Source organism: Equus asinus, chromosome 21, assembly GCF_041296235.1.
Source record: "Equus asinus isolate D_3611 breed Donkey chromosome 21, EquAss-T2T_v2, whole genome shotgun sequence".
In the NCBI taxonomy this organism is placed as follows: domain Eukaryota; kingdom Metazoa; phylum Chordata; class Mammalia; order Perissodactyla; family Equidae; genus Equus; species Equus asinus.
Window position 1 is genome coordinate 79,885,178 of NC_091810.1, and position 22,912 is coordinate 79,908,089.

The 22,912-nt window shown below is 35.8% G+C and overlaps 1 protein-coding gene across 2 annotated transcripts in view; it reads left to right on the top strand.

The window, feature by feature from the left end:
• The window catches only part of DNAJC13 (DnaJ heat shock protein family (Hsp40) member C13), a 110,204-nt gene that overhangs the window by 8,367 nt on the left and 78,925 nt on the right, over positions 1 to 22,912 (top strand). For both annotated transcript variants that reach the window (XM_014858002.3, XM_014858003.3), the window contains exons 2-5: positions 6,325 to 6,405; positions 19,352 to 19,427; positions 20,250 to 20,399; positions 21,034 to 21,075. In XM_014858002.3, coding sequence (XP_014713488.2) covers positions 6,338 to 6,405; positions 19,352 to 19,427; positions 20,250 to 20,399; positions 21,034 to 21,075 — 336 coding nt within the window. In that variant the 5' untranslated portion in view covers positions 6,325 to 6,337. The remainder of the gene's footprint in view (positions 1 to 6,324; positions 6,406 to 19,351; positions 19,428 to 20,249; positions 20,400 to 21,033; positions 21,076 to 22,912) is intronic.

The following is a 22,912-nucleotide window of genomic DNA, read 5'->3' on the forward strand; positions in this document are numbered from 1 at the left end:
AATGCAAGCCATGCACACAACTTAATTTTGCTATGTGTGCAAACTCTTTTGCTTATAGCTGGTTGTAATCTGCTTGAGTGCCTGTGGTGTCAAGTCACTTCATCCTGCTTTTTGTTCTTAGTGTCAATTTGATGTAGGCTTCTGCTCAGTGGACTCTCAAATCCTGAGATTTTGTGTCAAAATCATATCTTCTAAAAATCGTTCTCATTTTATTCATAAATAATTTTAAATGGATTATCAGTTTTACTGCCAGTAATAAATTAGAGAATGTCAGAACGTTGTGTTGTTCGAAAGCACGAAGCAAGGGAATTCATTGAAAAAGCCAAAAGGCCTGTGTTGCCCTGAATTTGACTTTGTAATCCTTAGTACAGTTCTCTCAAAAGAACAAACTGAGAAGTTGCAAAAAAGCTCTCTTGGCGGTGTAATATTAGGTTATACACTAAAGTGAAGCCGATTTTCAAGCATTGGAGATGTTTTTAATGTCGTTTAGTTAAAGGGTATGTATATGAGTTTTCTCACCAAAAAGAAGGGTAGGTCTTTGAGAATGAAGTGGGACGCTTGCAGGAATGAAAGAGATGAAATTTAAGCAGTAATTAATTTGAAGAGGTAAATTTTTGCTGATTTGAATAGTCTCAACTGGCAGGATGGCAAATGCTGATGATACAGCTGCTACCAAGATCTCATCCAACAATTTTTACCTTTTTTTAGTGGACAATTATTATTTATAGAATTGCCTATAAATGTTGCTGCCGTCACCTGCTTGATGCTAGAGGTGCTTGATACTACAAATTCTGCAGATTTCTCATCACTGTTAAAGGGAATTATGGTTGCTTAAGACTTTTTGCCTATGAGCAACAATTTTAGAACCACTTTTAATGCTTGTTAAAGGAATGTGTACAGGAATTGTTATAATTGCAGTTAATATTTTTGAGTGCTTATTCTGAGCCAGCCACCACACTGACTCCTTCATTCAAGTTATCTCATTTAGTCCCCACTACAACTCTTTGAGACAGGTACTATCATCCTTGCTGTGTAGGTGAACTGTGATTCCAAAAAGTTAAGAAATTTCTGTTGAAAGTTATGCATCCAGTAAATGGCAGTTATTACTGTTCTGTCTTTGGCCATGAGTAATTTGTTTTTGTTTTTGCTGAGGAAGAGTTGTCCTGAGCTAACATCTGTTGCCAATTTTCTTTTTTCCTTTTTTTTTTTTTTTTGGTTGAGGAAGATTAGGCCTGAGCTAACATCTCTGCTAGTCTTCCTCTATTTTGTATGTTGGTCTCTGCCACAGCATGGCTGATGAGTGGTGTAGGTCCACACCTGGGATCTGAACCCGTGACCTGGGCCATTGAAGCAGAGAGCACTGAACTTTACTTCTATGCTATGGGGTCGGCCCCCATAAGTAGTATTTTTAAAATTCACCACCCTTACTTTGGTAATAAAATTACTTCAGTGTGTATATTAATGTAGCTTCTTGTGCTACTTGTTAGTTAATGTTCAGTGTGTGGAACCAGCAGTTCTGGTATCTGCTACAGGGAGGTATTCCCAGTCCGTCTTCCCAGATTGAATCATCACTTGACCACTGTACTTGGGGGACCCTTAGCCTTGCCTTCACTCATTTTCAAGGTTTTCTTGAAGTTGTTCCAGCTCTCACTTTGAATGCTACATAGTACGGAATATTCTTGTCCTATTTTTTCTGATATTTGCACATTGCCATTATCCACTAGTGAGTTATCCCTGTGCCTAGAAGTATCCTCATGGTCTGAAAGTGTTAATGCAATTTCCAGACCTTCATTAGATCGCCTTCATTAGATGAAACGACTTTATCATAAAGTGGTTGAGGTTTTCTGAGAATATAAAATAGATTTACTTGAAAATTTGGAAGGGTTAATATTATACTGTTGGGAAGTAGGTCCCAGCCTCGGATCTCATTAATCTGGTTATTTTAAAAGCTCACTGTTAGTTAAAATAGTTTTTTGTTGGTGTTGAACTCTTCTTAAAGATTATCCTGAACTCATACATTGGTAGCAAATTTCTGTCATATGTTTGTTTTGAACACTTTGTTTAAAAAAGTTTTAAAGCTTATCTACAGATGGAAATATTTTAAAAGTTTGTTTTTTAGATGGTACGATATTTCAACCTTGGAGACTTCCTTTTGCTTTTATTTCTTTTGCCCTGTGTTGTGTATGGTAATTTGTTTCAGAACTTGAAATTGGAGATTTAAAAGTTGTTTCCAACAAGTATCTAATCATATTTCCAGATAAGGATAATAATTGGAACGAGTTCTAAGTTAATCTAAGAATGTGCTGTCAGATGATAAATCTGTGATTACATGGTCAGAATGAATTTATTTTGGTTTCCAAAGTTAGAAGGGAAGGTATTATAGTTTAGGTTAAGTATGTAGAGTGTGGGATTAAGCAGGTTGAGTGTCTCTTTGAGATCCTAATTTCAGTTATTTTGGATAAATAACCAGAAGTTGGATTTCTGGGTCAAATGGTAGTTCTATTTTTAATTTTTTGAGGAACTTCCATACTGTTTTCCATAGGACCTGCACCATTTTACATTCCCACCAACAGTGTACAAGGGTTCCAATTTGTCTACATCCGCACCAAAACGTGTCTTTTGTTTTTTTGATAATAGCCATCCTAACAGGTGTGAGGTGATTATCCCGTGGTTTTGAGTTGCATTTCCCTGATAGAGATGTTGAACATCTTTTCATATACCTGTTGGCCATTTGTATGTCTTCTAGTAGTTTGATTTTATATAATGTTGTATGACTTTTCTCCCTTTCTTCTTTATCTGTCCTAACCCAAGAACTCTCTGGAGTCTGGTGCTTTCATCATCTCCATGTTCATACGTCTCCAGAAAGTTGTAAATAAGCCTTCTTGATGTAAGCTGATTTTAATTCTCCTCCTAAAAGATCTGTTTGAATTACATATTCCCCCAAATCAGTGATACCTATGAGATCATTCTTTAGGATTTTTGTTTAATTCTTAAATTTGCTTTGTTGTTGTGAGATTATTTTGCCCCTCTCCCCCATGCGTTTATTTGGAATTTTCTTTATTCCTTCTGGGTCATACCTTAAGTTCTTTGTGACTGTCATTAAAATTTTTTCTTTTAAGATTTTATTTTTCCTTTTTCCTCCCCAAAGCCTCCCAGTACACAGTAGTATATATTTTTAGCTGTGGGTCCTTCTAGTTGTGGTACATGGGATGCTGCCTCAGTGTGGCCCAGTGAGTGGTGCCATGTCTGCACCCAGGATCCGAACTGGTGAAACCCTGGGCCACTGAAGTAGAGTGTGCAGACTTAACCACTCAGCCACGGGGCCGGCCCCTAAAAATTTTTATTAATTTTCTCTCACTTTCATTTTAAAGTCCTTAAATGACAATAGCCAGTCTGCACTCAAACGCGTTTTCTTTCTTGTCAGTCTTCCCAAGATAGGCCCTTAGTACAGTCAGTCATTCCAGTATCTTAAGTTAAGGACTGGGAATCCAAACTGCACTTTTCAACATCAGCTGTTCACCTTTTCTGTCCTCCTTTTTCTTCCATTGTTCCAATCTTCAGTTATAGTATATAAGGGAAAAATGTCATCTGTAGACCTCTACTTTTCACTTTTTTGGCATGTTCTCAGAAATCCTGAGTTTCTTTTCAGTACTATTATTTACTGCAAATGATTCTGAAGGCAGGGATAATGTTTGCTGGTTTAATAAGTCTTAGTTGGCTGCATGTGTCATCCCAGATATGTAATCCAAGAAAAAAAAACAACACACCCAACTGTCAGGACTATATTTAGCCGTCTTCATACACGCTGGTAGGAAGATGTCAGTTGGCTGTTCAGAGAAATTTCCTCTCTGGTAACAATAAAGTTTCCTCTAAACTTGATGTTACTTGTAGTTCTCTTATTATTCCTCAGAGCGTGAATTGATGCTTTTCCAGAACATTTGACAAAACCTTATTTGGGAGTATCTGTTAGAACATTAAGTTTGAAGTGGACACCAGAATTTCCCATGGGATTGCTGCATGTCATTCATTCACTCATATACTTATTGAACACCTGTTTTGTGTCAGTCACTCTTGTAGGCTCTGCGGATATATATTAATGAGCTTAACGGACAAAAATACCTCTTTCTGGATATTCTAGCGGGATTACATGAATAATAAATATAATAAATTGCACTTAGGCTATGAAAGGTGCCATGGAGGTTAAATGAGTAGGATGAATAGAGTGTAGAATGAGGAGGGTGGTTACAATTTAAAACAAGATAGTTAGGGTAGGCCTCGTTGTAAAGGTGACATTTGAACATAGATTTGAAGAAGGAGAAAGTGTGAACCATATAGATATCTAGGGGAAGCACATTCTACATAGAGTACAGAGGTCCTTGCTAATTTGCCGATAGAAAAAGAAGGAATGAAGAAAACAATTTCAAAAGAGAGGTGTCCTTAAAAATGTTTTTGCCGCTCAGATATATACCCAAGAGAAATGACAACATGTTCACACAAAATGAGTGTTCATTGTAGCGTGATTCATAATAGCTAAAAAGTAGAAACAACATAAATGTCTGTCAACTGATGAATGGATAAACAAAATGTGGTATATCTATACAATAGAAGGAAACTAATCCATGCCATAACATGGATAAACTTTGAAAATATCATGCCAAGTGATAGAAGCTAGTTACAAAGACCGCATATCATATGATTCCATTTATATGAGATGTCCACAATAAGCAAATCCAGAGACAGAAAGTAGATTAGTGGCTGCCAGGTACTGAGAGTGAGGGGGAATGTGGAGTGACTGCTAGCCGGGTTTCTTTTTTGGGGTGATAAAAATATTCTCAAAATAGTGGTATTGATAGAACTCTGAACATACTAAAAATCCCTGAATTATACATTTTAAAAGGGGGAATTTTATGGTGTATGAATTGTCTCTCAAAAAGCTGTTATAAAAATGTTTTTGAATGAAAATGTTTTTATTCTAATGATGAAGAGAATACTTGCTGATTAGAAAAAATTTACCAGTGTGTAAAGATGTCAAGAAAGCTTAAGTGAACCATAATTCAATTCAGTTTGCACTATTGACACTTTGGTATGTATCTTACAATACTTTTTAGGATGTATTTCTAATTAATTAAGGGTAGGGAGAAATAGCCAAGTCACAACGGAAGAAATAAGTGACCATATGAATTTTTAACTTTTATTGACTGAAGCAAATGATGTAGTATTTTCAAAATTTATCATCAGTTTTTCATTAAGAGCCAGTTCCAACAATCCATCCTGTAAAATTACCTAAATTTAAATTGTTTCATGAAATAAATGTATTCTGGATTTTATACACTTCTGGGTTACAGTCAGCGAACTAATCTTAAAATATTGCACATAACATAGTCCCTCTGCATGTGGCTGGTAGGAAGCTCGTACCACGTGTGGTTCATCACACAAGTCCAGCAGTCCTGAACTGTTCTATATCCTGTTTAACCAGAGGAGTTCACTAACTAAACTGCTGGAACAGTTTCTAAACAGTCTCAATTTCTGCATTTATCTTGATGTTTGCAACTGCACTTTGAGTAGCACTGTTTTAGTATATTCATGGAATGGAATACCATGTAGCCTTAAAAATCATTTTCTCAAAAAGTATTTAATTCCATGGGAAAAGTTAAAATTCTGTGACAAGGGTTAAGCAGTACAAATGACAATCTCATTTTTGTTTTAAATTTTAAATTGTTTTTTTTCCTAAATAGGAGAAGGCAGGCTAGAATGATTATCTTTGGAAGCTAGGATGAAAGATGATTTACTTTATGAACATTTTAGATTTCTTACTATGGACATGCAGTGCTTTGATAGTGAAAATATTGTTACTTTTAAGTTAAATCTTTACAATAGGTCCCCTTTGAAGTGACAGTGACAGCAAAATGGCTGGCACTTAGCTCAACAAAACTCTTTTGGAATTGTTTTGACACTTGGCAAACATTTTTAGGTGCCCATCATGTGTTAAGGCATTCTTTGGCAATGTGAGATTTAAAGATTCATTTACTTTAACATTTTTTAATTAAATTCTCTACACTTGGGATGTTGATAGCAGGCAATTCTTGTCCTCAAGAAACCCGCTGTAATGGAGGAGAGCAGACAATCACAATACGATGTGCTAAAGGCTGTAATAGACAGGTGAACAGACGGTTCCCTGTCCTTTAAAACCTTGTGGTCTTGTAGAAGAAGTTGTGCCTTAAAATCAGTACCATATGGCAGGCCATGAAAATGTGGTATGGGAGATTTAGGAAAAACTCTAAGGATATCACGGTACTAAATTAACCCATATTTTTTATCTTTCAGGTTTCAGCACAAAATGAACATAATTAGGGAAAATAAGGATTTGGCATGTTTCTACACAACAAAACACTCATGGAGGGGAAAGTAAGTATTTCTGTTGGTTTTGTTTTTCTGTGCTTCTATATAAAGTATCGTTTTAAACATTTTCAGTATCGTGAGTAGTACCACACAACTCAGTAATGCCATTCAGCCCTTCTCTTCTGGAAAGCATATGTGCATATTTTAAATGCAAATGCTACATTTAGAATAAATTATTGTTCTTTTTTCTTTTGACATTTCTGGTTTTCTATGTCTGTCTTGGGAAGGAGTTTGGTAACAAAAGGGTAATAAGCCAGTTCTCCACCCTCTTGGATGCTATCAGTTAATGACGAGGTTATGCGGTAGTAGCAGAGAGTTAACTCTACAGCTTTATGGCTGAGAGACTAGCCTGTGTGTCATCATCACTTTTTTGTATCCATTTGACTGTCAGAAAGTATGCCAATAGTGCATTTTCTAATCTTTCTTTGGGCCTGTAATGAAATTTAAACATTGAGTTTGATCTTTCCTTTTCCTTGAGAGGGAGCGATGACATTTTTTAGTAGCCTGCCTGGTCAGCCCAAGGTGGAGATGCTGCTGTTTCCTTTTTGTAAAATGGATGGTAATTCCTACCCCTCAAATTATCATAAGGATTAAATGAACTGATATGGGGTGTATGAAGGTTTAAAAATTGTGCCTTAAGTACATTGAATATTCAGTGAATGGCACCTGTTGACTGTTCCAAAAAGAAAGTTTAGTCTCTGGTCCTTTTGAGTAATAATAAGTAGAAGGAGTGTGCCACACTTTGACAAGTAGGTGACCACATTATTCCAAATTAGGCCTCAGATAGATAAAATATGACATGTGCACAAAGCCAATAATTTAGTTCTTATTCTTAACTTTGCAGTTTTTAGGTGGTAGTGTTGTAACTTCTTAGGATGGTGCAACATCTGAATTCTGTAGTGTTTCTGGTTTGCATTAACAAACTGACTATAATTTTGAAATATTTCAGTTTAATTTTGTTTCCTTTTAGTAGCTCACTTGTATGAGCTACTAAATTGGCATAATTGTTACCCCTGTAGAATACTTGTTTTGAAGTTTTTTCTTCAGTTAATTTCATTGAACAAAGTTAGAGAGACAGTCAGCATGTCCAGGGTAGTATGAATCTCTTTAGTTCTTTGAGTCAGCCTTAAAAAAAATTGTATATTTAAATGATTCTTATTTTTTCCTCAAGTGTTAAAGTGCTCTGCTCATCATAATATAACTTCTGTTTTTAATACAATTATAGCATACCAATGCATTATTTCTAAAGAACAAACTTACTGTAATACTTTTTGCTTTGTAGCTTGTCAGTAATTGTGATCATCTGAAAAAGATTTTTTAAATTTTCTTAGTAATGACTAAGACTTAAGACAATCCCCTTTTTTGTAATAATTTGGAACGGAGCTGTTTTTGTACTCTCAGCACGATTCCTTGCCTCCATCATTCACACCTTGAAACTTTTTTGTTTTGTTTTTAGAACAGCTTTATTAAGTATAATTTATGTAACATAAAATTCACCCTTTGTAAGTGTACAATTCATTGGTTTTTAGTATATTCATAGAGTTGTGAACCATCTCCGCTAACCATTTTTAGAACACTTTCATCACCTCTCAAAAAAACTCCATTAAAAATATTAGCAGTTACTCCCCTTCATTCCTCTTCCCAGCATCTGGCAGCCACTAATCTACTTTCTGTCTCTGGATTGGCTTATTGTGGACGTCTCATATAAATGGAGTCATACAGTATGTGATCTTTTGTGACTGTCTTCTTTCACTTCGCATAATACTTTCAAGGTTCATCCATGTGTAGCATGTGTCAGTACTTCGTTTCTTTTTATTGCCAAATAATATTCTATTGTATGGATATACCACGTTTTGTTCATTCATCAGTTGATGAACATTTATATTGTTTCTACTTTTTTGCTATTATGAATAATGCTGCTATAAATGTTCACATACAAGTTTACAGGTGAATCTATATTTCCAGTTCTCTTCGGTATATACCTAGGAGTAGAATTGATGTTTGTGGAGTTATGTAGAGTTTTATGGTTGCTCTATGTGTAACTTTGAGGAACAGCCAAACTGCTTTCCAAAGTGGCTGCAGCATTTTACAATTCTATCATCAAAGTGTGAGGATTCCAATTTCTCCACATCCTTACCATCAGTCGTTATTGTCTTTTTTTAAGTTAGCCATCCTGGTAGGTATGAAGTACTGTCTCTTGTGGTTTTGATTTGCATTTCCCATATGACTAAGATGTTGGGTATCTTTTCATGTGCTTGTTGGTCGTTTGTTTTTCTTTCATGAAATGTCAATTCAAATCATTTACCCGTTTGTTTTTTTTTTATTTTGAGGAAGATTAGCCCTGAGCTAACACCTGCTGCCAATCCTCCTCTTTTTGCTGAGGAAGACCAGCCCTGAGCTAACATCTGTGCCCATCTTCCTCTACTTTATATGGGGGACACCTACCACAGCATGGCTTGCCAAGCGGTGCCATGTCTGCACCCCAGATCCGAACTAGTGAACCCCAGGCTGCAGAAGTGGAATGTGCACACTTAACTTCTGTGCCACTGAGCCGGCCCCCATTTACTCATTTTTTAATTGGGTTATCTTTTTATTGTTGAATTGCAAGAGTTCTTTATATATTCTACATACAAGTCCCTTATCAGATATATGATTCACAAATATTTTCTCTTTTCACTTTCTTGATGGTATCTTTTGAAGCACAGAGTTTTCAATTTTGATGAAATCCAATTTATCTATTTTTTTCCTTTGCTATTTATGCCTTTGATGTCGTATCTAAGAAACTATTACCTAATCCAGGGTCTCAAAGATTTACTCCTACGGTTTTCTCTTAAGAGTTTTATAGCCTTGATTTTGGGTTAATTTTTGTTTATCGTGTGAAGTAGGGATCCAACTTTATTCTTTTACTTGTTATCCCAACGCCATTTATTAAAAAGATTATTTTTTCCCCATTGAATTGTTTTGACATTCTTGTTAAAAATCAATTGACCATAAATATAAAGGTTTATTCCTGAACTCCCAGTTCTGTTCCACTGATCTGTATGCCTGTCCTTAGGCCAGTACCATACTGTCTTGATTACTGTAGCTCTGTACTGTTTTGAAACTAGGAAGTTTCAGGCTCCACCTTTGTTCATTTTCAAGATTATTTTGGCTGTTCTGGGTCTCTTGCATTTCCATATGAATTTTAGAGTCAGCTAGTCAGTTCTATCAAAAAGGCAGCTAAGAGTTTGATAGGAATTGCATTGAATCTGTAGATCAGTTAGGAAGGAGAGTATTGCCACATTAACAATATCAGTCCAGATAGTGATAGTTATTTCATTAGCTCATGTGCATTGTTATGTGGCACTGAAACTTTTTATTATACTTAGCTATTTTATGTGGTCAATTCTAAGTTTGAAGTATTCCTCATCAGTCTTAATGTAAAAAATAGCTGGCCAACATTAAAAATTATCTGTAGTTTCAGAGTTGCTAATCGAACCCTCTCTGTAGAAATGTGTCTGTGTACAACAAATTTTGTATGTGATTTGGGGATTTAGGGCCTCAGTTTTAAAAGACGCCATGCCTGTATACATACTGCTAACCCAGCCCCAACATTTCAGAAAAATATCATAGTGGTAGTAAAGATGAATAAATATTTTTCTTTCTCTTAATATGCCTAAAGATAACCTCTCCAGACAGTTCCCTTGAAGGTATTTATGTGACCTGTTTCACTTTACATACTTTATTTGTGTCTTACTTTGCAGCCATTACTCATGCACTTATTAATTCAGGTCTTTTCAGTGTCAATATAGATTCCTTGGTTGGCAAAGTAGCTTTTCTTTTATGCTTGTCATTTTCCTACTTGTAAGGTACATAATTAAACTATGTTTGTTCTGGAAGGAGCAGGAGGAGGGAGTAGATTTCAGAAATAAAAATAATTTTTCTTTCATGAGAGAGCAAAGTTTCCTTTTTGGCCTAAAGCTAGTCATTTCTGATAGGAAGGAAGATGCCTATGTTTCATTTAAAGTGGAAGTGTACATTCACTATGAAAAACTTGAGAGTAATGGTCAAAATATAGCCTCTTGATTTCTTTTGGATGGAAATTACAAGTAAAATCTACCTGTGGATCACTTTAATATTTGCATATACTAATTGTAGCTGTGAATTTAAGAGTAATATTTTAGTATCTGAACAGGATTTTAACTTCAGTATGTTAGGGTATATGGTGATCAGTCTGAAATTCAATGACAGATGCCTACATTCGTAGACAGTCTATGTAATGACTGGCTACAGGAAGTTGAGAGAAGAATTAAGGGAAAGTGAAGCAAGTGAATTTCTGATACCTTTCTTACATGCGGGAATAGAATCCTGCAAGAGAAGAGACACTCTTCCCTTTAGCTACGTGGCATTTACACACCTCACCAACTCTCATAACCCTAGGAACTTGAGGATTTTTTCCTTGCTTTATTGATCCTAGATCTTGACCCTGCCAGCCTCTAAACCTCACGTGAGTCCATCCTGAATTCTCTTTGTGTTTTCTTTGCATAACTCTTTGTGATTATTATCAGGCAATCTGAGATTTGAACATCTTTCACCCAGAAGTACAAATAGGATCATATCTGCCTAATAGGAATTTTATGTTTTACACACAATGTTGTATTAAAAGCTAGCTCCAGGAACCAAGATAGTCTTTTCAACAAATGATGCTGGAATACCTGGACCTCACATGCAAAAAATGAATGTAGGCACAGACTTTAACCCTTTACAAAAATTAACTCAAAATGGATTACAGACCTAAGTGTGAAACACAAAACTATAAAACTTTTAGAAGATAACACGGGAGAATATCTAGATGACTTTGGGTTTGGTGATGACTTTTTAGATATAACACCAAAGGCATAATCCATGAAAAAGTGAATTGATAAGCTGGGCTTCATTAAAATTTAAAACTTCTGCTTTGGGGCTGGCCCAGTGGTGTAGTGGTTAAGTCACGAGCTCCACACTGGCAGCCCGGGTTTCGTGGGTTTGGATCCTGGGGGCAAACCTAGCACTGCTCATCAGGCCATGCTGTGGTGGCATCCCACATAAAATAGAGGAAGACTGGCACAGATCTTAGCTCAGGGACAATCTTCCCCAAGCAAGAAGAGGAAGATTGGTAACAGATGTTAGCTCAGGGGCAATCTCCCTCAAAAAAAAAAAAAACCTGCTTTGCGAAAGACACTGTCAAGAGAATGTAAAGAAAAAAAATAGGAGAAAATACTTTCAAAAGACGTATTTGATAAAAGACTGTTATTTAAAATATGCAAAGAACCCTTAAAACTCAACAATAAGAAAACAACCAACCAGGGGCTAGCTTTGTGGCGTAGTGGTTCAGTTTGCATGCTCTGCTTCACCAACCCAGGGTTCACGGGTTTGGATCCTGGGCAAAGACCTACACATTGCTCATCAAGCTATGCTGTAGTGGCATCCCACATATAAAGCAGAGAAAGATTGGCACAGATGTTAGCTCAGCAACAATCTTCCTCAAGCAAAAAGGAAGATTGGCAACAGATGTTAGCTCAGGGCCAGTCTTCCTCACCAAAAAAAAACTTAACCAAACAAAAAACCAGACTGAAAAATGAGCCAAAGACCTTAATAGAGACCTCACAAAAGAAGATATACGGATGGCATAAGCATATGAAAAGATACTTCATGTCTTGTCATCAGGGAAATGCAAATGTAGAGGAGTGGAGTCTTTCCAGAATCAGAGTATCCTGGTAATATAGCCAGATGAATGACCACTACACATCTACTGGAATGGCTAAAATCCAGACCAGTGACAAAACCAAATGCTGGTGAGGATGTTGACCAACAGGAGCTCTGATTTATTGCTGGTGGGAATGCAGAATGGTACAGCCACTTTGGAACACAGTTTGGTGATTTCTTAAAAACTTAATATCCTTTTACCATATGATCCAGTGATCACACTTCTTAGTATTTGCTCAAAGAAGTTGAAAACTTATGTCCACATAAAAATCTGCACACAGATATTTATAGCAGCTTTATTTATAATTACCAAAGCTTAGAAGGAGCAAAGATATCCTTCAGTAGGTGAATGGATAAATTAATTGTGGGACGTGCAGACAATGAATATTTTCCAGTGCTAAAAAGAAATGAACCATCAAGCCATGAAAAGATACAGAGGAAACTTAAATGCATGTTACTAAGTGAAAGGAGCCAATCTGAAAAGGCTATCTACTGTATGATTCCAACTATATGACATTATGGAAAAGGCAAAACTTTGGAGACAGTAAAAAGATCAGTGGCTGCCAAGGTTTACGGGAGAGGGAGGAATGAATAGGCAGAGCACAGAGGATTTTTAGGGCAGTGAAACTACTCTATGTTATTCTACTGGTGGAGACATGTCGTTATGCATTTGTCCAAACCCATAGAATGTACACCACCAAGGGTGAACCCTAATGTAAACTGTGGACTGTGGTTGATAATGGTGTGTCAGTGTAGGTTGACCACTTGTAACAAATGTACCATTGTGGTGGGGGATGTTGATAATGGGGGAGGCTGTGCATGGGTGGGGACAGGAAGTATATGGGAAATCTATGAATTCTGCTTAATATTGCTGTGAACCTAAAACTACTCTAAAAAATAGTCTTTTTTTTTTTTAAAGCCTAGTCTATCTAAGGTGGAAAAAGATATAGACCTTACATCACAGAATTTAAGTCCATAAAATACTGCATTTCATGGGTTGACCTTTATTTCCTCTGAAAGAAGTGGGACATTTTCTCACTGAATTATTGGGACAGATAATTGGCAGAGAGAGTGTGTCCCATACATTCCTTCTTTCTCTTTTCTGATGAATACAACTTCTGATGTGAATGAGCCCTCTCAGGTGAAACTGATCTTTCAAAAGTGGAGTCTTTCCAGAATCAGAGTATCCTGGTAATATAGCCAGATGAATGATCACTTTGCCCATTAATTTTGTTCTCTGTTTTAAATATGAATGCAGCATTCATGGTTACTTGAAACATAATAATATTAATTATAATTAGTTCAGTGACTGCTGGAGTTTTGAGCTCCTCCCCCCTGTTATTCAGTCAGTAGAATAATAGTAAGAAGAATAGCTAACATTTATCGATTGTAAACAGTAAGTGACAAGCACTTTACATGGATTATTTCTTTTAATTCTCACATTATGGAGTAGGTATATACATTACCCACATGTTTCAGATGGGGAACTGAAGCTTAGAGAGGTTAAGCAAGTTATCAGAGGATGCATAGAAAGTGCGTGGTCCAGACAATGTACAAACCCAGGCAGTGTGCCTCCAGAATTGGTGGGTTCACCATGAAGCTGTGGTGCCTCCTTTGACACTGCTTACCACTGATCTCCTAACTCTGAGAAACCTTGTATTTCAGTTTATCCTTAGTTTCATTATTTGATGCACTAAAATTCTGGTTCAAGTAACTGGATTCTCAAGCTTTTAATAATAAAAGGAAAAACTCTAGATTCTATGAGAATCCTAAAGAATCCTTCTAGAAAGTGGTGGCCAAAACTTATTTTAAAATGGTTGAATGAATTAGGGTGTTCCACTTAGGAAAGAGAATTCAAATTGAAAGTCTGATTGGCAGAAAAATTAAGTTGACTCTGTGTGAAGCTGAAAGACAGAACTTGGACCAGAGGGTGAAATTTGTGGGGCAGTGTATATTGGCTTAGTTCTAAGGAACAGTGGTCAATATTTGCAGTACTGGAAAATGAATAGAATTGCTTAAAAGCCCTAAAGGGCAGGTTAGTCAGTTACCTTTCACCAGTAGTGAACAATTAAAACTAGCTAACTTTGCCCAGGGTACTGTAAAGGATCAAGCTATGTACTCTGGAGACTAAACTAGGCAACAAAAGCTGTCTTCTGACTCTGATTAGATCTGTTTGCCCTGAGGCCTGTTTGCATAGACTATCCTCTGAAAGAACTGAGGATCTTAACTTTAAAAGTAATACAGAAAGGTTTTATGACCTCAAGAAATTTGAGAACCATTATTTCATAGTTAACAGAAGGTTTTTCTGTACTTTACAAAAAGAAAATAATGTTGAATTTTCTCTATTTTGAGAGAACTGAATGATATGAATTTCTTTGCAGAAGAGTATGACATTGTGGTGGCCAGTACTTTTGTAATGTCTTTCTGTTGACACTATTTTACTTGCCTGATTGATACAAGGAAGTAATGAGTATTCAAGTCTGAAATTAACTTTGAAACAATGCCTGAGAAGTAACTTAGTTCTTACTACTTTAAAGTTTATTTCAGATGTCTGAATTAGTTCACTAAATAGTAAATAAAATGTTGGGAGGAAACTAGGTCTCTACAGGACTGACTGTCTCATTTACTGCTGTATCATTGAACCCAGCACAATGTTAGGTGTGCTTTTAATATTGGGTGAATCCATGGTAGTACTTAATATGGTATCTGATGTAACATGTTAGATTTTTTCCCTAAAATGTTGCCATATGAAAAAAAATCATCTTATAAAAAAATTCTTTCAAAGAGGAAAGCAATATTCTTAAGGACTAGACAGTTTAAGAATGCTGAAACATAATTTTATTTGCAGGAATTAAAATAATATAGAAGTGTGTTTGCTTTAATGTAAGTTAATATAAGTTTAGTGCCGGGGTCCAGCCTCGGCAGAGTCCAGGTTCTCACGGGAGAGACGGCGTCGGCGAAAGTGTAAGTGCTAGACGTGAGACTCGAAGCAGCTGCAAGCAAGTCCAATTTATTTCGGGGACAGGGTACACTTATATAGGAAAAAATCACAGTCTAACTATTGTCGTCATGGGAACAATGGATGAGGGGCAGTGTGTGACTAAAGGTAATAATCAAAGGTGGTTATCTACATACCAGATGTGCAGCATACATATCAATTGTTTAGGAAGAGGTTACATAGTTTCAGGGTCTTCAAAGAAGTTAGGAGGACAGCGAGTATATAATTAACGGAATATAGACCCCCTCATCCTTGGGGGCTGCTGTTTGTTCTTTGAGATATGTTTATTGCTAGTTCTGCCTGTTTTTACAAGGCTTCCAGGACAGAGGGAAGACGTTAATCAGTAATAGGCTTTAGAAAGGAGGACAAAGGATTCTGCTTAAAGAATTATGTTCCCTGGAGAAGTGCCTTGCACGATTCTCCTTCCATTGTCAGACCTTGTCACAATACAATGGCAGCTAGATTGGGGGAGTGCTTCCCACAGTTTAGTCTGTTAAAAAATCTGAGCATCATTTGTCAAATCCCAAACTTGATTACATCCTCAGCTTTTGCTTCAGTTGTCTTTCTTTGCTTTCCGATGATCTTTCTTATCTCCATCAACACTATCATTAGCACATTTTTTACTTCTTGTCTTTTCACCGATTTGCTATAGTAGTAGAATGCCCCATAGATAAAGCAGTTGCCTCAAACACTTTTATTCATTTGAATGGTATTAATTTCCTGATTCTAAGTAACGTTATAGTTAATGGGTAATGTAAGTCATATTTGTTAATAAGCTGTCATATTAGACTAGATCTGTGAGTTTTGAAAACTTGAGTGAAAGAAATGCCTACTCCCTATAGGCATTTAATGATGTGTGTAACTCTAGTTCCTGAGTAAAAAGGAAACAAGTAAAGTTAGTAGTGAATGTTAATTTCTCAGGTGGGAGAAAAAGTGTTTGCTTTCACATTTCTTCATAGTGTGTATATGGCATCATCTGTCATAAATTTCTCATACGTTTTGTGTACTTTATCCCTTTTGTAATTTGGTTTTATATAGTTGTATTTTTGTAATAAGAACTTATTTTTAGTATAATTTTTAAGAATTAGCCAACACATTTATCTCAAACCCAAAGAACAGCAAATTAAATTATGTTAATTCATAAATGGCAATTTCTCTGCAGATAGCGAATAAAATGTGAGTATTTTCTTTCATAAAAATATGAATTTGGTCTTTTACTGATGTTATAGTGGTTATAAATAAAAAATTGATGTGAAATTAGTTGCTATCTGACTTATGTTCTGTTTTAAAAGCAAGAGTAAGCTAATGGGTTATAGATTTGAATGCATGTTGACTTATATTGGATAGATTGGTCTATTTAGCTATTTAACAAACATTTATTGAGCATCTGCTGTATGCAGTGCTGGGTACTATGCTAGGAATTAGGGTTTCAAAGATAGTGAAGACATGTACCTCCCTGAATTTTATGGAATCTCTTTTCTTTATGATTTAGGACACTAGTGACTTTAGTAAGGGATAAAGAAATGTTAAGTTGCAAGTGTTGTGACTGACATACCACCCATGTGAGATCATTCAGATTTTAATGTCTAAATCTGATATTCGGGGGGCTTTTTAGGTAATCTTTGAAGGTTTAGGACTGCTTAGAAAGGTGTATTAAATGACCTAGAAGTATTTGCCCTGTCCTTAAAGGGAAGAGTCTATCAGCTGTCTGAGAGAGGCATGGGGAGATCTTATGGAAGAAGAGAAGGGGAAGAGAAGGGAATGAAAGAGAATTCTCTTAAGAATTTTCCTATAGCTTTCTTCTTAGGAAGGGTTTAGAGCTCAGTATTTATCTGAATGATTGTTCTGAGTTTCCTGTCATGACAGTACTTTGGGCCTGATGGACACCGAACTCTAGAATCCTTTGATCCTGAAGGATCTAGAAAGTGTTCTCTCCATTGGTAGCTGCTAACCACGTGTGGCTATTTAAAGTAATTAAATGTAAATAAAATTTTAAATTCACTTGCATTAGCCACATTTCAAATGCTTGGTAGCTACTTACGGCTCATGGTTACTTTATTGGACAGTGTGGATATAGGATGTTTTCATCATCTCGGAATGTTCTTTTGCACAGCACTAATCTAGATGACAAGTTACATGAGAAAGATGTTAGAAGAGGCTTAGTTGCATGGAGGAAATTAGTATAGAATTGAAAAGGATATTTTCTTAACTGAGATCCCTAAGGCTTTGAATGTGGCATCAGTTGACATTTGGAGCATTTCAGGCATTTATTTCTTATACTTTGCTCCCAGAGTAAAGTAAATTCTTTAGTTTTATTTCAGGATTATAAAAATTGGCATGCTTGAGATTCTGATAATTAGAATTTGTGAATTCACATTTCTATTGTTGATTTGATTTCGTTGTGCAGTCTTCTAAGGCAAACATTGATTTAACGAGATCATACTTTATTTTTCTTTGTTTCCATTAACTGATTAAGCCTCTGAAGTTTTGAGACTTTTTAGCTGTTTAGGTAAATGCTCATCTGCTTCACCAGTCCCTCAACCCTCACTTCACTTTAGAAAGCAGCAAATGAATGTTTTATATTGGAAGGAAGTGCTCTCATTCTTTATATAGTTTCCCACTCCAGTTTAAACATGTGAAATTAGGGGGAAAAAACTTGTAATATAGCAGTACTTTTTGTATGACTGTGTGGTAAAGCTGACTAAAATCTCTCATTTTCCTTTTTTCTCCAAATGGAAATAACTTTGTCATTGTTGTTAATTAATATACTGATTAGAAAAAAAGAGGATAATAGAAAAATGACAATGTGAAAGATCTCTCTTGATCTTAATGGGAATACTTCTAGTGTGGTCCCCTTGAATCTGATAGTGGCTATTTGTTTAAAGTAATGTGTGTCTTTTACTGTATTAGTATTTTAAAGCAGAAAAACGTGATCTTCTCCATACTTATCAAAAAGGCATTTGTTTGTATTTAATATCCATTTTTGATAATTTAAAAATCTCTTATTAAGTACAAATAGATATTTCAGTAAATATCATATTAATAGATTTCTCTAATACTGAACTCTTTTTTCCTAAAATCAACCTTCTTTGGTCATGGTATATTACTATTTTAAAATGCTACTTGATTCTAATTGCTAATATTTACTTAAAAAACAGATTGTTGTATTTATCTTTTCCTCCTTTTTGCGTTGTCTTATCAGATTTTAGTATCACTAAAAGAATTGGGAAGCTGTCCTTAGTCTGTTTCTGGAACAATTTAAGAAGCATGGGACTTACATGTTCCTTTAAGGTTTCATCTCCTTGTTTGAGCCTTGGTGCTTTTGTAGGATGTAATTCTTTGCAGCTTTCTTAAATTCTATACAGGGGTTGATTTATTCTTAATTTTCAAGTTTATCAGCATAGAGTTACACACATCATTTTTATTTCTTCTGTACCTATGGTTATGTTCTTTCATTAATTTTGTTTGTATTTTCTTAGACTAGCTAATGTTTTGCCTGTTTTATTATTTTATTTCCAAAGAATTAATTCTTCAGTTTTAAGTAAGTTTTTCTAACTCGATTTCCACTTTTATCATTATGAATTCCTCTCTTTTAAAGGATTACTGATATCCAAATGGTTTTTCTTTTCCTTCAGATATGTTACTTTAAGTGAAGAAAGTGAAGTGAGAAGTGAAAATTGCTTGTCTGTGGTGTAGGCTTCCTACTTCTATAAAATTGCAGCACTTAAATGTAATAGGTAGTTTTGTAAAGAGAAATTATTAAGATTCCAGAATATGGTTGTGACTGATGAGTTGCAGGCCATAGCTTTTCCTTCCTTTGCATCATGGTTTTGTTGAAAGGACATTTTGAAAGGATTAGTAGTATGCAGTGTCTTTTTTTAAATAAAATTTTCCCATTTAGAATTTTTTGGCATCTTCAGGCAGTGCTCTGCTAAGTAACTTCATGTATACTAACGATACAGGATTGTTTGCGTAGGTCACACTTTTCTACTTTATGATCTTCGTAGTTCACAGTAAAATGAGTGGTGGGTGGGTTTTAATACCGATAACATTTTGTAACACATTAAAAAATATGAGACTATGAAACTAAGTTATCTTTAATCACCATTAATCAGCTAGCACATTTCTGTTTATTTATCGAAATGTTCCTTTTGTGTTGATACCATATATATTTTCTTATAAAATGTTTTTTATTTAAGTCTAAATTTAAGTACTTGTCTTCCTTTGTAGGTATAAGCGTGTCTTTTCAGTTGGAACCCATGCGATTACTACATATAATCCCAATACCTTAGAAGTAACAAATCAGGTAATCATGTTAGAAGCTGTTAGGCATTTGTTTGAACTCCATTTGGATTTTAAAGCCAGGATATGACCCATGACTCTCTGGCCTGAAAAATCAGTACTTAGGTTAGAAATGTCAAATCTCAAAGAGATTGATGTGCTTGTAAAATGCTCTGTGCTCCCTACCCCCAAAAGATAATGAAAGGGAGGTGGGAGAGAATATGCTTATTTCTAGGCTCTAAAGAGGTATAACTTTTCAATGTGTTACTATTGATTGTAGCCGGCTCTTTTATGTGAAATTGACAAATTAGTTGTTTATAATTTTAAAGGCTGTATTGTTACTGTGAGACAGGCATACATTAAGTCACAAGTGCAGTGGTTAGAAAATTACTTGTCATGGCAGTAGGATTACTGTTTATAAAGGCAAGACTAACCTGAACATAGATAAGTAAACATATTTATCTATTCTAGCTTATTTTAATTCTAATTAGGCGTGTTTTACAGATTCCCTGGGTTGGTTTTTTTTTTAAATAGATTTTTCAGGTAATCATAAAATTTTATTTCCCAATTCTTTTCTGTTTATTTTAATTGCTTTATGGATTAATGTCATTAATCATTAAAATTGGAATACAGATAGGATTTTTTTGTTGTCGTCTCTGATGACTGAAAACCTTTAAAAGAATTTGTATTATAGAATTACTGTAAGACATAACTTCTTCTAGACCTAAGTATTATTTTGTAAAATTTTTCTATTTAAGCAGTGATTATGAAATTAAAGTACTAAAAATAAGTGTTGCATTTTACTATATTATAGCATCAGTTGAAAGAATTCCTTTCTTTTTGTTAGTGGCCTTATGGAGACATTTGCAGCATCAGCCCTGTTGGAAAAGGACAAGGAACAGAGTTCAACCTCACATTTCGTAAAGGCAGTGGAAAAAAGTCAGAAACTTTAAAATTTTCTACAGAGCACAGAACAGAACTTCTTACAGAAGCATTGGTAAGAACAGTTCCAGGGCCTGGCCCCGTGGCCCAGTGGGTAAAGTTCCATGCACTCTGCCTCAGCAGCGTGGGTTCAGATCCCAGGCACGGACATTCTCCATTTATCAGCCATGCTGTAGAGGCATCCTACGTGCAAAATAGAGGAAGATTGGCACAGACGTTAGCTCAGGGCGAATCTTCCTCACCCAAAAAAAACCCCTACCAGGTCTATATTAATAAGCGAGATTTCACTCTTCTCTTTTTTAAATGAAACAGTTACATTAAAGTACAGATATTAATGCCCTGAGCCTCTATTCTTACTATCCTTATTTTTTCTTATTGACCTTTAACTTGATACTGTGAAGCTTTCACTTTTCTCGAACTGGAAGGCTGGATAATCTTGTATATCTGATATTCTTTTAGTCTTTTTCAGTGTATATATAGAACAAAGCAGTTGTCTATTTAATCTGTCTTGTTGTTCAGTAAAGTTCTACACACTTTTTATTGGATATCCTTAAACTATAATGAAATAACATTTTTTAATATCAAAGTTACCAAGTTGAGATTTTACTTGTTTTGGATAGAGAGGACCAAAATGTGAGTCTTTCCTACTAGTCTCTTGTCATAAACTGTGGTTATGTTTTCTCTTTCAGAGATTTAGAACTGATTTTTCAGAAGGAAAAATCACAGGAAGGGCAAGTATTTAACATTTATTAATATCTGTTTTTGTTTGTTCAAATGTCACCCTTTATTGTAGAAATCATTTGATGATCTGTTTGTTCCTTTTATGGCAAAGCTAAAGGGAAAAAACTAAACTTATTTTAATGTCTCCTGATACCATGTGATAGAGAGATGAATGTGGTTTAACAGGAAACTCCAATATGAAGAGTTAGATTTATGACTGTTAATGGTGATAGTTGAAAGAAATCTTCAGCATTAAAAACAACACTGTGACCACTCAGGTAGTCTTTATTCAGTATTCTAAAGAGCTTTAGTAAGGATCACACTGCTGATAATACTTGTTGGAACATGCAGTAGTTGTTTGGTGTAGGAGTATTCTATTTCAGAAGTATTAAAGTTGCAAGAAGGTTTGGGTATGTTGAAACTGTCATATATTCTTGCACTGGATCTGGCCAGTGATGAAGCTTTGCTCCATACTGGCAGCTTTGGGGAAGTCATGGTTGCTTGCTAGAATCTTCTTAACTTTCCCAAGCCTTCTCGGTTCTTGTTACAGGAGCATTTAAATTAAATCAGAGACTTCAGGGGAGGGGAAATGGGAGTTTATGCTTTTTTCAATCCCTTGAAACATTGAATTTCTTTCCATGAGACGGTATTGCTTTTATAATAACCAGAGGGTGGAGGCAGAATAATGCTTAAACCCATAGCACTGTTAGGAACTCTGGCTTCCGGCAAAAGGCATTCTAGTGTGCTGGCACTGCCAATCCCCTGTCTTTCTTAAGACCTCATCCTTTCTGTGGCTGTTCTGCTGCTTGTTTTAGCATCCCAGAAGCCTCACTGATCTCAACTCAAGCAATTGGCTGGTTGCCCAGGAGCCATTTAAAATAGTTTAATAGCACTTGGTGAGCTGCTTGTTTCTTGTTCCTGATGAGCCATAGTCAAATAAGTCATAATCATATATAAATCATAATTGGGGTGCTTATTATATTTTATGTTAGGTGAGTTTGTATACTCATCTATTTGGAAAACAGTTGCTTCCAAAAGCATGCTTAAAGATTTTGTGTGTGAGCTTCCCTTTATATCTCTTAGCTTTAGCAACATAATGCTTTTCAGATCTTTGTGGTGGATCTCTGGAAGATTGCCTGAAGGACAGTCCACCTAATGTTACATCAGGAATAAGTGGCACCTCCTCCTCCCCCAAATGCTATGCTGGCTAAATGACGCTCTTGTATAAGTTGAATTTGGCCCTTAGGCCTCCTCCTGCCCCTAGACATACTGTAAATTAGGATCTCAAGTCTCTCTTGGCCTCTACAATCCTGAGGGTTAATATCTTTCCGTCTGCACATCTCATCTTGGCAGTTGATTATCAGCTGGGAGGAATGGCACATATCCTGTAGAGTGGGTTGGGGACATGTAAACAGGCAAAGTTTGGAAAAGCATCACCATTTTTGTGGCCTCCATTCTACCCCGACTTCTGCTGGAAAGGTGTGGTGCTGCTCCATCCTTTAGTTCAGAATCAAGGTTCTAAATATATTCTTGGGTTAATGTAGGCCCTTTTGTCTTTCTGCAGAATTCCTTTTATGGAACTACAATGTGCATGATGCCATCGATGAGTAATGCTTAGGGGACTTGATGTGATATGATCCTATGAACCTCGTTGCTGAGTTTAGTGTTGGGGTGTTATTGGAGGTGTTTATTTAATGCGTTTCTCTTCCGAGCACCTACAAGAGATTTTCTCTCATTTCAGTATTAAAAATACTTGTACTCTTGAACAACCAATTTATTTTTACCTTAAGAATCATGTAACTGACCATGCTTTCCTTTTCATATTGGGGGGTAGAAAACTTTTGGACT